Below are 16,500 nucleotides of genomic sequence, written 5' to 3'. Positions count from 1 at the left end.
GCACAGTGTAGTCACTGTGTGACACTGCTCATGGTTTTCTATCAGTTTTGGTGGCACCCTTTTTCAAAGCCAGTGGAGACAGACAGCTCACCTTGTTAACAGTCCAAATAATATTAGCACATATGATATCACTACTTTGACTTAGAGACTTGAAGGAGCACGTGGAGACACATAGGAGGATGAAAAATACTTGGATTAAAGGATTCGCTACAAAAGAAACTGTCAGAGGAAGATACTCTCTAAGGAAGAGGAAGTCAATCCAATAAATGAGTGATTGGGGGGAAAAAACTGAGTACAGCTGAAATGCAGAAATAGCTTTCACGGGCTCTCACAGAAGGAACATGCTATGCTTCCAAGACCACACTGAACAAGACAAGAAACTGGGGCCTTGAAAATCATAATGGCCACAATTACTACCTGAAGAAGACAACAGAATTCTAATAATAACTGACTTCATAGTAGGAAGTTCATAATGAATGTGTACTTTCCAGACCCTCTGCTCATAAAATGTAATATCCTATCTATGAAAGATATGATTTAGAACTAAGATAGCATTTTTTGATATGGGAAATGTGAAGATGAGGATTAATTTGAATAAAACTTTCAGCTATATAAATTTAATTAATATTTAGAAAATCATAATCGATAAGGATATTTCAAATACTTGATGGGAAATTAAACTTTAACAGGAGTAGGAAAAACAGAATATTGATTAATGAATTGACATTGTTACGATATTAGTAAAATATGATGAAGATGCTTATATCTAACTTTGTATACATTAACACTACCAAAAATTGTAATGGTGTAATGAAGGGAAAATGGAAAAAACATGCAGAAGAAAGGAGGATCAGGGGAAAAATTACTGAATTGTGTAGTATTGAATAGATTTATATTGAAAACGTTAATGTTAAATATTTGAACCCAGATAACATGTTGTTTACTAAGCACTAAAGACTAATTTTTTGAAAAAATAATAAAACTTTCATATAAAAAAGAAAAGCATATATTTGCTGACAACGCTAAATTGGACAGGATAACCAATAGTTAAGAAAACAGTAACAAAATTAAAAACAACCCTGACAGTTTAAAGAAGTTGGATAAAAATAACAAAATGAATTTTAGTAGTTTTAACAGAAACAAATTAAATCAGATACATGAGCAAAGGATGAAGAATATACGAATGATACATGTGAAAAAATAGAATTATAATTGCAAACTGGGTATCACTCAATAGTTTTGTGGCTGCCAAAAGGCAAATACTAGAATAATCACACTGCAATGTATAGAGATCAGATGCCACACTGAGAATTGTGTTCAGTTCTTCCTATCATGATTTAATAAGAATTCAAATACTGATATTTGAGCAATGAAGAGCAATGAGAAAGATCAGAAGACTGGAAATTAAGTCCAATAAGGACATGTTGAGAGGTGTATTTAGTCTTAATAATAGACAGCTGAAGAAGAATATGTGAGAATTATTTTAGTAAAGAATTGAGAAGAATGGGCTGGGCACACAGCTCATTTCCCCTTCTCAATTATCACAGTGTGGAGTACATGGACTAATGGTTTTAGTTTTAGGGAAACATATTCCACTTGAATGTTAAGGAAAAACCTTGCTAACTGAAAGAATAGTCTCAGAATGGAATTGATTTCCAAGGGAGATGGTGATGCCATCCTTTCTGGAATAAAAAGTGGGGGACGCTTAAACTGGCATGTTGAGCAGTAGGGTGCAATAACATCAGCTCTAGGGCTCTTGCAGTTTGTATGAAAGAATGCAAGCTTTTGAACCGCAGCTCTTTCCTTAATGCTGTATAAACACTCTTTCCTGAAAAATGTTCTTTAGGGAGATGTAGTGAGTAGCTCCTGAACCCTAACCACTGTCAAGGAAGTAACACCCATGAAACTTGAAGTAGCTTCATTTTGAATGAATTGTTTCAGGTTACAATGCCAAGCATATGGACATAATTATCTGAATTACCGAATAGTTATCTCCAAAATCTATAACATGGTTTTTGCCAAGCTGAATCTTGCTCTGCCCTAAATTTCATTCCCTGCCTAGAAAAGAGCTGAAGCAATTGCAGGCAGGCAAGGCAAACAGAGAAATATAAATTTACTCTGAACATTTTGCTACATGCAGTGTGTTTCCCCCCCCCACAACGTGAGAGATTATTCAGTCATATTACTTCCAATCTCCAATATGAAGTGGCACAGTTCCTATTTTATGACTGATATTATCACCAAAACATGATCAGGTTTTACTAGTTCCGAGGTTACTCATGAAACTTCAACACAGAAAGTAATATTAATAACACAAGGCATATAGTTCCAGTATCAATGACCAATTTTTTAATTTTTTTTTAATAAAGTTCAATTTGTATTTCAGAAATTCATTATAGCCATTATTAAATAAAATAATTACATTGTTCTGTCTCTTGGCTCTGACCTATTATTTTTTCTTTATTTTGTAAGGAGAAAAGGACTCATTACAAGGAAAATTAATAATTAAAGACATAATTTTGGCAGACCAGCTATATTCAGAGAAAATAATTATTTGTGTACTTAAAATATTTCTGTGCTGGTATGCAACTTAGTCTTTGGCAATTTATTTTATAAGCATATTTACTGTACAAACCTTTTCAAGTTTCTTTTCAATTTCTTTGAATACAAGTGATGATTTAAATCCATCAATCATTGCTCTAGTGGGGATGGCTTGGATTTCCAGATTCCTGAAATGGGAAATAGTAACTTAGTGTCAGTGAAATAAGCAGATTTCAACAAGCAATTTTCCATACAATCTAATGATAGTACTTGCATTTGTCACACATATTAAGCCATAATGACAGTTTACAAAATACAATTCCTCAAATGCACTCTGCCAAAATTAAACATCCCCTAGAAGGGAGGGAGAGATATTTTGTGCAGTCTCCTCTTTTAAGAAGAAATACAGGGTATTCTGAGAAAAAAAATCTAATCAAAATTAAGAAGTAAATGTGGGTAGAAACAATTTTTAACATGAGAAAAATGCTAAATTTTTTTATTAATCATTGCTATAGTTAAATTGGCCAAAACATTTCCTGGCAAGCAGCTGTGAACAATAGTTATGAAAGTGTAAAATGAAAATGATGAAACAAGTTTACCTTTTCTCTAATTACTCAATACCTAATCCTAATATTCGAAATCATTGCTGACTGATTGTGTAAGATTTTAGCAATATAATTTTACTGCACATATATGTACAGGAGAAAAACCAATTCATAATGTAAGTAAAATATAAATTCTTTGAAAAATGCCAGGAATAATTTCTGTTTGAACCTAAATTTACCTCCACCCTCCCAAAATTGCCATGAGCAAAATCTCAGACTAATCTCCTCCACATATTACTGTAAAGATAAAATAGGGTAAAGATATAAATGATGCAATCTATCTTAAGCCATTAGTGGGATGTGATCTAAAAGCTGAAATGCTTCATTTTCCAGTTGAACAAGACAATTAATACGGTAATGTGAAGAAAAATGAATTCACTTTGAGAAAGAATAATATAAATATAAATTTCAGACATTATTAGTTCAGTAAACTAAAGTTATTATTTTCTAGAAAAGATAACCCTGAGAAAGATGAAAGTGGGATATAAAAACACAAAAAATTAGCCTGATTTTGTTTAGTATAAAACGGGACAGAGCAAAACTTAGAGAAAATTCTTTTGTAGCCATCTTATCACAAGAAATCCAGCTGGTTTAAAATTGCCAACTTTTCCCATTAGAGTTTTCATATTGGGAACCCAAGTAGTTTTTCTGAATCTAAAAGCATGTTTTACTCTAGTTCAATATATTCCACTCTTTCTAAAGAATGTTATTGATATTCACATTTGTTTTATCCTACACTATTTATTAACTGGAAAAATCTTTACAGGACCGGTTTTGTGCACTGCACTGGTACTTAATTTAATAGTTAAAAACGTTGGGCTATGACCACAGAGATCCTTGTTCAAGTCTATGCTCATTTATAAAAAGATTTTGAGTGACTTTGGTCACTTTCTGTCCCAATCTGGTTTTATTATGTGGAAAAAGTATTGTGGAGTTGGGAATAGAGGAGATAAATCTGACAAACCATCCATCATTTATACAAAGAAATGTGCCTTTCCTACCTTAGAAAAACTATTAAAGCATATTATAGACAGTTCTATTTCACATATAAAATACAAGGTGAGAAAATGCAGAAAATAGAAGTGTAAATAAACAAAGGAGCCAGGAAATAATTAGTTTAAATAGGTCTTCTGCAATCTAAATTTCCTTGCTCTTTATCACAAACTTACAAAATAATTTGGAAACTCTTAACAGTTGCCTAAAAGAAAAATCCACAGGCTGTAATACATGAAGAATCTTAGCTCAGATTACACTATTATGCTGACAAAATCTTTTCTAGGCAATTGAAAACTTGTTCTGTGCATTTTTAACTTTACAGTTTTAAAAAGTTTTTTAAAAAGAAAAAAAAAATATGGAGCTATCTTTGGAAAACACAATTAAGAGAGGACTCTTTGACCCATGAACAAAACAAGCAAAGCTTCTTGCAGCTGACAAAACAGAGTCGTCTTTCAAAGAAACGATTCTGAGCACATACTTTCATCCATGACCCAATAAACTTCCTGTAGCAAACAGGTTGATTTCCAACTGCCCACTTTAATTATGCAAGAATTAAAGAGTGGGAAATAATACGTTACTTACAGCAGGAACATTAATCTGATTTACAACGAGCAGCTTAATCTGGCAATTTACAACAGGCACATTAAGATTCAAAGCAGAAACGAAGTCGCTGCAATTCCTCCAGCAGCAGCGACGAATATTGCACAGGGAAGGGAATGAATGCGTCAAGGAGGACTCAGCACTCACCGCACAGTTTCTGGAAAGCCCATTCTGTAGAGAGATACTACAACTGCACCACCGAGGCCCAAATTATGCTGCAAAGCAAGCTTTGCTCCGGGAACCTGCCTCTTTCCGGCTTCTCCTCTTAGCTGCCAGCAAAGTTCAGCACACTGAGCCAGACCTAATGCATCAAACACAGAGCCTGTAGATCAAGCCGTATTACAAGATCTCATTCGTACCCAACTTGAGAGAAAAGAAAGGAGGCGTGTTTGAAATCCAAGATGAAGCCTTCTGATAAAAAAAAATTTCATCACAACCGCCACTGTGAACATTGCTTTTTGCTATAAAGGGGATATGAAGAGTCGCCTCGTGATGAGATGTAGACAAAGAACATAAAAAATAAAATAAAAATCCAGGTGTAGGAACTGTAAAAAATAGGGTTACAGTTTCTCAAGGTGACGATTCTTCACTTCTATTATATTGTTCTTTTGATAAAAATGTGAGCTTACTTCACAACAGCCGACATATATATTTTGTGCACGACCTAAAGCAGTACAGGTAATCCTTGACTTTTAAACATAACTGGGACTAGAATTTTAGTCACGTAAGTGATCATTGTGAGCAGATCCAATTTTATGACAGTTTTTATCACAGTCGTTAAGCAAATCACATTGTTATTAAGTGAAGCATACACTCATTAAGCAAATCTGGCTTCTCCAATTGACTTTGTTTGCTGGAAGCCAGCTGGTAAGGTCATAATTTGTGATCATGTGTTTGCCAAGATGCTGCAACCCTATAAATGTGAGCCAGTTGCTAAATACCCTAATTATAGTTACATGACTGTGGGGTGGTGCAATAATAAACTTGAAGAACTGGGCATAAGTCTCTTTTTCTGAGCCCATCGTAACTTTGAACCATCATTAAATGAACTACCTGTAAATAAGCAAGCAAGCAAGCAAGCAGGTATTAGTTTAATCTGAATGCATATGTTATGACCTGCTTGCATGCCATGAAGTGAGCTAAAGAGAGGTGTATTTTTTTTACCATGCAAACTAATTTCCACAGTTAGTCATTAAAGATAAAGTACATATTAAAACCAATTAGGTATGGCTCTAAGTAATCCCTCTTATGTTTGTCTTTAAAAGTGCTTTATTAAATTGACAACAAAAATGATCGTTTCCTGATAAAATCACAAAATTGGAAAGGTTCATTCAAGGCACCAAAACTAACTTCTCTGGCCAACTTAAAGCATTATGGACAAACCTTTCCAGCTTCTGCAAGAATGAATGAACCTTTATTATCAAAGTACAACATGTATGCAGTGAGATTGGCTGAGCCTCCCTTCGTGCCCCCCTCCCACAACTCACAGTGACAGCAAACCCACCATCTTGTTACACCATGTGAGCTAATTGCACAACACACCGGCGTCACAAGTCAATCATACATAGTGTTATTTCCCGTTCAGGAGCCTGACAGCCCATGGATAGAAGCTGTTCTTCAGCCTGTTGATACGGCTGGCTATACTTCTATATCTCCTACCCAATGGTAGGAGAGTAAAGAGGTACCGACCAGGGTGTGAATCATCCGAGAATTTTCCTCACTCTTCCAAGGCAGTGGGCCCTGGCGACATCCAGAGTGAGGAACTTGACACTTCCCAAAGAATTTGTTCTCCTATAGATTTTTTTTTGGTAACATTCAATCAGAATCTGCCTTCCTGTACACTAAGGCTTCTAAGTGAGTGTTTCTCAACCTTGACAATGTTAAGATATGTGGACTTCAACTCCCAGGATTTCCCCAGCTGAGAAACACTGCTCTAAGTCATGCAAGATTTGACCAATGTTTTTTGTTTGTTTGTTTTTGTAGTACAGCAATGCAGATCCAAGCTATGCAATTAGAAGTTAGGTTACGTTATAAAGGAAAGTGAAAATGTAGCTTCCCTCTTTCTTCTTAGGGGCCCTCTCTGGAACATTGTTAGCAGATAGGTAAAGAGCAATCATTCTAAGAATTGAAAAGCTGATATAAGCTCAAATAAAAAGATTTCATCACCTTGTCCAAAGAGCGATTACACTCCTCTAATCAAACAGAATGTCAAGATATTTGCACAGGGAGCGACAGACTAAAAATTAGCTTTTGGCATTAGGACAGCATTTTCTGTATCTGCATCCTTAATATTTCAGCTCTCAACAGCCAGATTAAAGTTGTCTTTTAGCTGAAGAACATGATAAATATGCTGAAGAACACAACAGCCAACCAAGAACAGAAAACTAAACAAGTTGTTCTATTTTACTGATTATGAATAACAGTTCTAGGCAGTTCATGAATGACTTTAAACAAATGAATTTCTGCAATTTTTTAAAGAGGAAAAAAGCCCAAATATTTGAATACAAGTAAAAATATAATCTGTCCTGGGTGCAAGTCTGCTACGATCAATAGCTAAGTTCAAGTTCATAAGCAGTTGCACAAATATGTAAACACACAAAGGAAAGGTTTACTTCGAGAGAAAATGAATAGATCTAGCCAACTCTTTTGAGTTTGACAAGATAAGTGGAATAGGTACTGGCTAAACTTGGATGGCATACATGGATTATGGATTACACTGAGAAGTTAAAAAAACATTCTAGAACACTTTTATATTTTTGCCAAGAAAAAAATATGCCACACAAGGACACAAGCTTCATTCAGGAAACAATTTAGTCTTAGAAATGTTATCATACTCCTTAACATAGTATTTCTAAGAAAAATATTAACCAACACCTCTCAATTTAGGGATTATATTTACCTATCCATGCATACGCTGAAATCAAAGTGAAGACAAGTGCTTCAATTTTCAAATAAGAATAAGCCATAGATAGATAGATAGATAGATAGATAGATAGATAGATAGATAGATAGATAGATAGAAGATAGAGATATAGATATATAGATATAGATATATATAGATACACACACATACACTTTTTCCAGTTCACTTTAAACCAGTATATTTGTAATAAGCAGAAACATTTGCATGTATTAGTTTTTTTCTACATAAAGAACTATCTTCATACTAAAAAAAGGGAAGGCATGAAGATAGCTTGGGACAATTTCCAGAGCTGCTTAGCAAACCCTATGGAATGCTACCAGGCCTACAATTTCCTTGCCAAATATTTCAGCTGGCCAGAAATTATTTCTTGAAGTGGCTAAAAAAGATGTGTTTGTGTTTAAAGGGTTTATGGACATTAATAGGGCATTTAGTAGGATTTCCTACCAGATAACTCAGCATAGAATAACTGAATATTACCTACTATATGTTCTTGTCAAAGTAGCAGGTCTGTGTGGTTAATTATTGATGGCTGATTGCAACAGAGAAGGCCTAGTTTAGCCTTCTCTTTAAATAAAATTGCACATATTTTTTCCATACTTAAAAGCCTTATACACAATGAATTACCTGTAGCACCCAGTGGGTGTCCTTTTGAAATCAAACCACCGCTGGGATTTATAACCCATTTTCCACCATATGTTGTGTCTCCTCTGTCAATCAGCTCACCTGCTCCTCCTTAAAACAAAAAAAAAATATTAATGCATATGGTATCTCCCACTTCTAAATACAACTTCTGAAGTCTCTGACATTAATGTGACATTAATAGTCCAAAATGGTAATTAATTTAATAGGGACAGCACAACTGTATCTATGCAATCATTTCTATATCCTTAAGTTCATAGAAATAAATTCTTTCTGCTCTAGTTACATTTATTATATTTTTATCATACCTTTATTACCTTATAAATAACTCAAGGCAGCAAACATAGCTAATACTTTCTCTTCCTATTTTCCCTGCAACAACAACCCTGTGAGGTGAATTAGGCTGAGACAGAGTGACTACCCCAGAGTCACCCAGCTGGCTTTTATGCCTAAGGTGAGACTAGAATTCACAGTCTCCTGGTTTCCAGGCCAGTACCTTATCCACTACCCTATAAAGCAATAAATCATATTGCTACATTTCCCATTCAATGTTAGTGTGGGTAAGGCTTCCGGTTTTCCACAGCAGCCAAGGGATTGTGGGGCTCCGCACCCTACAGCTGATTTTCTTCCTGTTAGGGGATCCTAAATGGGCCAGAAGTCACCACGAAGAGGCAGCAAAAAAGGAAGTAAGTCCCATGGACCAAGGAGAGACAGCAGTCAACCCGATTGGTCCGAGAAAAACCTTCCAGAAACCAACAGGAGAAAGGCTAGCCTAACTTTAGAGTCTAGCCCAAGCTACAAGCAACTGAAGCCCAAAAGCACTATTTTAAGATGATTGTAAATGTGTTTGGATCTGGGTAAGAATATCGATTTTCTCTATTCTACTTATTAACTAATTTCCTGGAAAAAATAATCCCAAGAAGAAGAAAAATCCTCCAAAAGTGACCTTTGCTCCGCCCTCCTACAGATGGAAGCGGTGAATTAAACATTTTAGCGGGATAGAAATATTCTGAAATGAAATGAATACAAGACTTAAATTTGAATAAGTTTGAAACAAGTGAAATCTGTTAAGATTTTCAATTTAAATTATGAAAGTAGAAAACTGTTTATTTTGAAAACTGAAAAATGAACTGGTGCTGATATCTAGTGGTGGATGAAAATTACAACAACAGTTGCTCTAATACAGGAATTGGCAAGGCCCAAGAAAAATTAATCTGTTTTTGTGACCTTCAAAGTTTTAATAATAGAGAACAGTTGTGACAAAAAAAGAAAACACTCTGGGCTATATAAAAAAATGAGAACTATAAATTTTAGAGAGAAAAAAATAATCTGACCTTTCTGGATTACAAACATTTACCTAACTGTGACTCTAAAACAAATACTTTCCAGGAGGAGATGTATGAGATGTTGCAACTAATTCAAACAACAATGAACTTAAACTATGAGGAAATTAAAAATAACTTTGGAAATATAAATGAATCCATCTCCAAGTTAACTTCACAACAAAAAAACTCAGAAAACAATAATAGAGAGGGAGGAGATAACGCAGACAGTTGAATATAAATTAGAGGAAAGAGATTAAAGATGGAACTTAACACAAGGAAATATGACCTAATCCAAGTGGGGAAAAATTTACAAGAAATATTGGACATGGAAAAGATAAGTTATACTCTAAGTGAGCACCTGTTACTCGTCACAGCTACAGCCAACCTAGCAGTTCGAAAGCACGTAAAAATGAAAGCAGAAAAATAGGGACCACTCCAGTGGGAAGGTAACAGCGTTCCGTGCGCCTTTGGCGTCTAGTCATGCAGGCCACATGACCACGGAGATGTCCTCGGACAAGCGCTGGTTCTTCAGCTTTGAAACAGAGATGAGCACCGGCCCCTAGAGCCGGAAACGACTAGCACACATGTGCGGGGGAACCTTTACCTTTTAAGATTAAAAAAGAAATCTGAGGACAAGAAAAAAGATCTAACAAAATGGATTGCAGAGCTGTCAAGAATACCATGAGAACTGGAGAAACAAAAAGTGATAAGAGAAACCAAGAGAGAAAGGAAACGATCTTCAAAGGGGCAAAATCTCTCCACAAAGACATTTTATTTGATTTGCCTCTTATTATCTACAACATTTATAAGACTATGGAAAGACTTTTTGATCAAATGTAATATATTGATTAGGAAAGAGGTTTGGCAAAAGAAAAAGGCTAAAGTGAGAATTAAAAAAATTAGATGATGTATCAAAGGGAATATTTAAAAATTAAACATCTGTTTGAATATGGTTAAAGAAATGGAAAGATTTTGGATATAAATGAATTTTAGTTTAAGAGGGATGAACCCCCCAAGTAGTATAGTATTTTTTCTTCTTTCTTTTTTACTTTTATATGAGAAACATAAAAATGTTTGGGATGGTTGAAACTTCCTGACAGTTAGAACAATTAACCAGTGGAACAATCTGCCTCCAGAAGCGGTGAATGTTCCAATACTGGAAGTTTTTAAGAAAAGACTGGACAGCCGTTTGTCCGAAATGGTATAGGGTTTCCTGTATGAGCAGGGGGTTGGGCTAGATGATCTTCAAGGTCCCTTCCAACTTCTTCTTCTTCTTCTTATTATTATTATTAAACATACATTTAATTATGATTAAAAAGAACAGAAAAATTTTGGAAATAAATGTATATTAGTTTAAGAGGGTAGTATACTATTTTCTTCTTCTTTTCTTTCTTTATTTTTTAAGATATGAGAAATGTAAAAGTGTTGGAATGGCTTGTACGAAGAAAATAGACTTATTAAATGTAATCAATTTTGAGAAAATCTTAACTAGTAAGAATGTTTTGAACACTGTGGGGAAAACAAATTTAAATAAGAATTGTTAACAGGATTTATAACGAGGCAACCAAGATGTCTTGATAGAAAAGAAGCATTATATGGATGTGGTTATTATTTGTAGAAATGTTGGAAAAATCTTTATACTTAATTGTTACTTATCAAAATAATAAGAATTGTATTTATTCAAGGTTGGCAAAGAGAATATTATTGGAAGAAGAGAAAATCAAGCAAAGCTACTATGTGGATTATAGATTATAGAAACTAATAGTGATTGTTTACTATAAACCCATGCAACACGCTGTTTACCAAACATTATGGTGATTATGTTAAAAAAATCAATAAAATATATTTACAAAGTTGGTGTGGATAGATTATATAGCTTGTTTAAGACCTCTCTTTGACAGATCTACAATATGTGTAAAAATATTCTTGTTACACAGAAGGACAGGCAGTATTTTCAAATCTTTTTCGTGGCCTCTAACTGATGCTCACTTATCTGACTTCAGCCTAATTTCAGACAGAACAACCATTCCCATAGCCTTACATTTACCGACTGCTTTATACAATGATCATTTGCCATTACAACAGTGGTGAAGAGGTAACTTTACTACCAATCCTTGCATTTACAATCTTCCCATAAAGCAAAGGAAAAATGAAGCAAGATCATAAGGATAATTGTAGTTTCACTGAGTGACCACTTTGCTTACCGTCTGAGTTACTGGTCCCAACTGTGATTGTTAAACAAGAACCATTGAACTTGGAAGAGGATGATTAACGGTCTCCTGTTAATTGTAAACCTATTCCTTCAAAATCTTAAAAGGCTAGTACTGTCTTCAAAGATAGTGCTAGCAAAGAGGAGCAGTCCACTGTGCTATTTTTATCTGTGTGATGGTAGGAAGGCATCAGAAAGGGAGAACTTTCTAGCAATCAATTTGCCTCCAGAGATCAGTTTTGAAGAGTTAAACAAAGGGAAAAGTCCATTTAATTGTGTGCTGGCTATGGCCAAGTTATTTAGTAGTTCTAATATTTAAGGAATACCTTCAGGACAGAGTCCCAGAGCTTCATATGTAATTAATTCGTTAGCAGAGAAACAGTCATGAAGTTCAATCACGTCCACATCTTCTGGTGTTAGGCCAGTTTTCGAAAAACAACTTTTTGTAGCATCCTTTGTCATATCATAACCAACCTAAGAGCAACAAAATACAACCAGAATGCAGTTCATTGAATGTTTCTGTTTTCTGACCTCCATTTAATTGTCCTGAAGAATGGCTTTTTTAAAATTGAAATGCACGTATGCACACGCACACGCACACAAACTCCACTACTTAACCATTTGGAATATTATCACCAAATAGACAAATATGAATTGACTGCATATGCAGGGATTGATAATATTTAGACACTGCCCCAATCAAGAAGCACTATTTTTGAGAGACCCACAGAAAATAAAATGAAATTATCAGAGATTAAATATGCTTATATAAAATCTGCTTGAAGTTTATGAATAGTAAATGGACGGTACGTATTTCCCATCGCTTTATACATATGTTCCAAATAACGTACATAAAAAGGCAACATATACATAAATAAATGCACTGAAAGCAGCACCAGAAAATTAAAAATTAAAAATATAATTGGGTACAGTACTTTTATTCTGAATTAAGCTACGTTGTTACATGCTAGGGAAAATTTAGGCATGACTGAAACAAAGTAGCTACTGAGCACTCTATTAAATATATTCACAGAGTTATGAAATTACAGAATTAGACTCTTCAAAAGTAATGAGTCATTTTACACCTGTTCATACTCGCTCTATGACCCACTCATATCCAACAAGAGGTGCTCTTTCAGCAATTCTGTAGACTTTAGATTTAGAGCATGGGATTTAAACTGAAAGCTTCCTTTCTCCATGGATCTCCTATCCCAGGGGTAGACAACCTCGGCTCTTTTATGACTCGTGGACTTCAACTTCCAGAATTCCTGAGCCAGCATGGCTGGCTCAGGAATTCTGGGAGTTGAAGTCCACGAGTCATAAAAGAGCCAAGGTTGCCTACCCCTGTCCTATCCCATAAAAGATAAAGGTTTTCCTGTCCAGTTGAATCCGATTGTAGGGGGCGCTGGTCATCTACATTTCTTAGCTGAGGGAGCCAGCGTTGTCCAAAGGCATTTTCTATGGTCATGTGGCCAGCATGACTATACACCAAAGTGCACCGAATGCTATTACCTTCCCACCGAAGTGGTACCTATTTATCTACTCACATTTGCATGCTTTGGAACTGCTAGAAGGGCAGGAGCTGGGGCAAGTAACAGAAGCTCATCCCATTGTGTGGCCCTCGGGTCTCAAACCAGGGCTGTCAGCTTTCTCAGCATCTTTACCCAATGAGCCATTGCACCCCTTTCTATCCCATAATGTACTCTTTTTGCTTAGAAATCTCTTGTTCTTCTCCTGGGGAGCTGTTGCCAAAGACAAGAGTCCCAGCTCCCATGCTTGCTTGCTTGTTTTCTTCCCCACTTATTTTTTCCTTTTAAAATATATTATTTATATTATAGCAAGCAAGGGCTATTTTATCATTTCAGTTTGTGTCTAATCCTTAAATTATTTTCAGTATTTCATAGGTATATTCATGGCACATGCAACCGTATACAGTAAAAGGTCAGGCTTGCCATTTTAATGCAGCTGTTTTCGTCAAATGAGCTCGAAAAGTCAGTCCGCATCTCTTGGGCCAAAATTTCGACAGCTTTCAGCTCCAATCCATTCATCTTCACAAATTCTTCACTAGCAAGGACTACAGCTGCTGCACCATCAGATGTTGGACTTAAAACAAACAATAAGGATTGGTTATGGACTATTCCACTCACTGAACAATTTATATGTGTAAAAAAGGGACAGCAATATAGGGGCCACACCTCTGGATTTTACTCTGCTTTATCAACTCAACAGCTTTACCAATTTTCAAGTTGGAGATCAAGTTGTGAATTTCTCAGGTGCTGATTGGATGGGGGCAGCGGTAAGAGAAAGAATCACAAGCTGGTTTCAGGCCAGGATTTCCATTTCTGACTAAGGCGTCTCACCACATTAGCTAGCTGAAAAATACTCTAGCCATGCAAGTGTTTTGCCCTAAAATATTTTTAAAAACTGTACAGTGGCAGATGAGAATTTGACCAGTAGTCAAATTTATACCACTGAAATTACAGGGCTTAAAACTGCTTAGTGCAGGCATGTCAAACTGCTGGCCCATGGGCCGGATGCATCACGCCGAAACCACACCCACCCCATTGCCAGCAATGGGGAAAAAGTCCCGATATGTCACACGACGTTGCAAGTTTGACATGCCTGGCTTAGCGTGTTGTAAAGCAATTATGTAGCAAAAATGTGTAAATGTGCTATTTTATATATTACTGTGTAGGAAATCTGAAATTTCAAGTACGTACAGTATGTTTCATGTAACCACTTCTGTAACTTTTGAAGTTAACACATTTGTGTAAGACTCATGGATTAGTGGTTAATAATATGCTATGTGCAAAGTTCCTAATTCAATTTTTTTAAAAAAAAAAAAAACCATGTCTAGCAAAAAGGAAATGCTCCAAAGAAACAAAGGTAAACAGCCAAGAGAAAAAAAAATCAAGAAGAGAATACTGTAAGCTTTTTGATCAAAGGAGAAATAGGGTCACAAAAGCACTGTAGTGCTGAATTCTTACCAACACTGTAAGACTGTCAAGAAGTCAAAAACCTTGCGAGATTGTAACACTTCATCTAAACTGTATTCCTTTCGAAACTGAGAATTTCTACAGAAAACAGGAAGAACAAATGCAATCAGAACAATTCAAAAACAGAGTCACTGAACTGTTGCTTTTACTCTTCAAAATCTTAAAATTATCTTCCCACAACAGGTCAAATTATCATGCAATTTTGTAATGAATATCTCTTGCTGGTGCTTCTGCCAGCTCTTTCCACAAGTTTTGAAATTTTTTTGAAGTCTCATTTGAACAATGTAGTTGCATAAAGCAGCTTTCCTCAGGCCAGTCCAAGGACTACCTATCATAATACTCCTAACAGCAGCAGACTAAACTTTTTGTTGTTCCCATGGGAAGTATAAGAAAATTATAGTTCCCTTCTGGTGTGTATTCATATTCAGAGAAATATTGGCTCTGCTCGGAAGCTGTTTATTTAGAACTTATGTGTGTCTGGTATTTATATCCTAATCCTTTATAATTTTATCTCTTTTTTGTGAGCATGGAAATTTTTAGCCACCTTTTATAATACCCTCCTCCCCATTTTAAATACTTCTTTGCTTCCCCCCCCCAACAAAACACAATACTTTTTTTTTTAGACTGGGATTCTAACATGTTACCTAAAGCATTGTACTTACGGATTGTTCACTGAATGCTTATGATTCTTCCAGGCAATTTTTGCAAAGTGTTCAAGCTTTGTCCCTAAAATAATCAAAAGCATATAAAATGTATATTTAAAAAAACTGACTTCATAAGTTGGTTTTACTCAATTTAAGCAAAAACACTGTGCTTATTGCGACCTTGTGATCTCAGAGGCTCAATAGAAATTAGGTAAGAATCAAAACAATTAACAGAACTCCAGTTGACTGTATTCTGTAAAACTGTGCCCCTGTAGAAGTCAGGTTTTTGGGCACAAAGATCTTCACAGTGATGTGGCCCATCATTAACAATGTTACAGTATACAAGACATCTTCATATTTTAACATACCATATTTTTCCATGTGTTCTTTGCCAGCATGTCCAAACATTTGTGGAGCAAATGGGGCGCTTTCTATGCCATACTTATTTATCATAACTTCCATATGCTTGTCTGTTGGAATCACTCTATCAGTAAACTGAAAGACATAAAACATATATTATGAATACCACAACAGTCTTACATTGAGCACACATAAAAGGGAAAAGACTTATTTTACCAACGGTTGGAGAAATGAACTAGGGATTAGGAATTTAATGTGAATGATGAACTCAGACAGCACATTTGTTGAAAAAGCACTGTTGAATTGTATTAAAAAATTAATAAAAACTTACATAAAAAAGAAAAGACACTATGACAGTTCACTTGTTGGTTATCAGCCATATATAGTCTTAAGACTGCATCATTTCATTTGCTTCTGAACCAAACATATAGGTAGACATATCCAACAATTTATAAAAATCAAATATATTAATTTTCTACTACAGAGTCAAGTGTGTAACTTATAAGCAAGTGAAATTCATAATGTTCATTTTCAGGTAAGAGTCGAGACTGAATCATGTTAGGAGGTTCAAAGAAACAATAAACATCTATACCAGGGGTGTCAAACTGCCAGCCCACGGGCCAATGGCATCATGTGGAGGCTGTGCCCACCCCAGCTCCGGC

The 16,500-nt window shown here is 35.4% G+C and overlaps 1 protein-coding gene across 1 annotated transcript in view; it reads right to left on the bottom strand.

Moving 5' to 3' along the window:
- Positions 1 to 16,500, bottom strand: part of SCP2 (sterol carrier protein 2) — a 39,327-nt gene that overhangs the window by 13,033 nt on the left and 9,794 nt on the right. The window contains exons 6-13 of the mRNA XM_083357828.1: positions 15,847 to 15,973; positions 15,497 to 15,560; positions 14,826 to 14,912; positions 13,791 to 13,941; positions 12,165 to 12,312; positions 8,290 to 8,397; positions 4,890 to 5,043; positions 2,636 to 2,729 (exon numbers count right to left, since the gene is read on the bottom strand). Coding sequence (XP_083213954.1) covers positions 2,636 to 2,729; positions 4,890 to 5,043; positions 8,290 to 8,397; positions 12,165 to 12,312; positions 13,791 to 13,941; positions 14,826 to 14,912; positions 15,497 to 15,560; positions 15,847 to 15,973 — 933 coding nt within the window. The remainder of the gene's footprint in view (positions 1 to 2,635; positions 2,730 to 4,889; positions 5,044 to 8,289; positions 8,398 to 12,164; positions 12,313 to 13,790; positions 13,942 to 14,825; positions 14,913 to 15,496; positions 15,561 to 15,846; positions 15,974 to 16,500) is intronic.

The sequence above is a fragment of the Vipera ursinii genome (assembly GCF_947247035.1).
Source record: "Vipera ursinii genome assembly, chromosome: 3".
Classification (NCBI taxonomy): domain Eukaryota; kingdom Metazoa; phylum Chordata; class Lepidosauria; order Squamata; family Viperidae; genus Vipera; species Vipera ursinii.
Note: the sequence above shows the minus strand (reverse complement) of the source record. Positions and strands in the feature narration are given on the sequence as shown.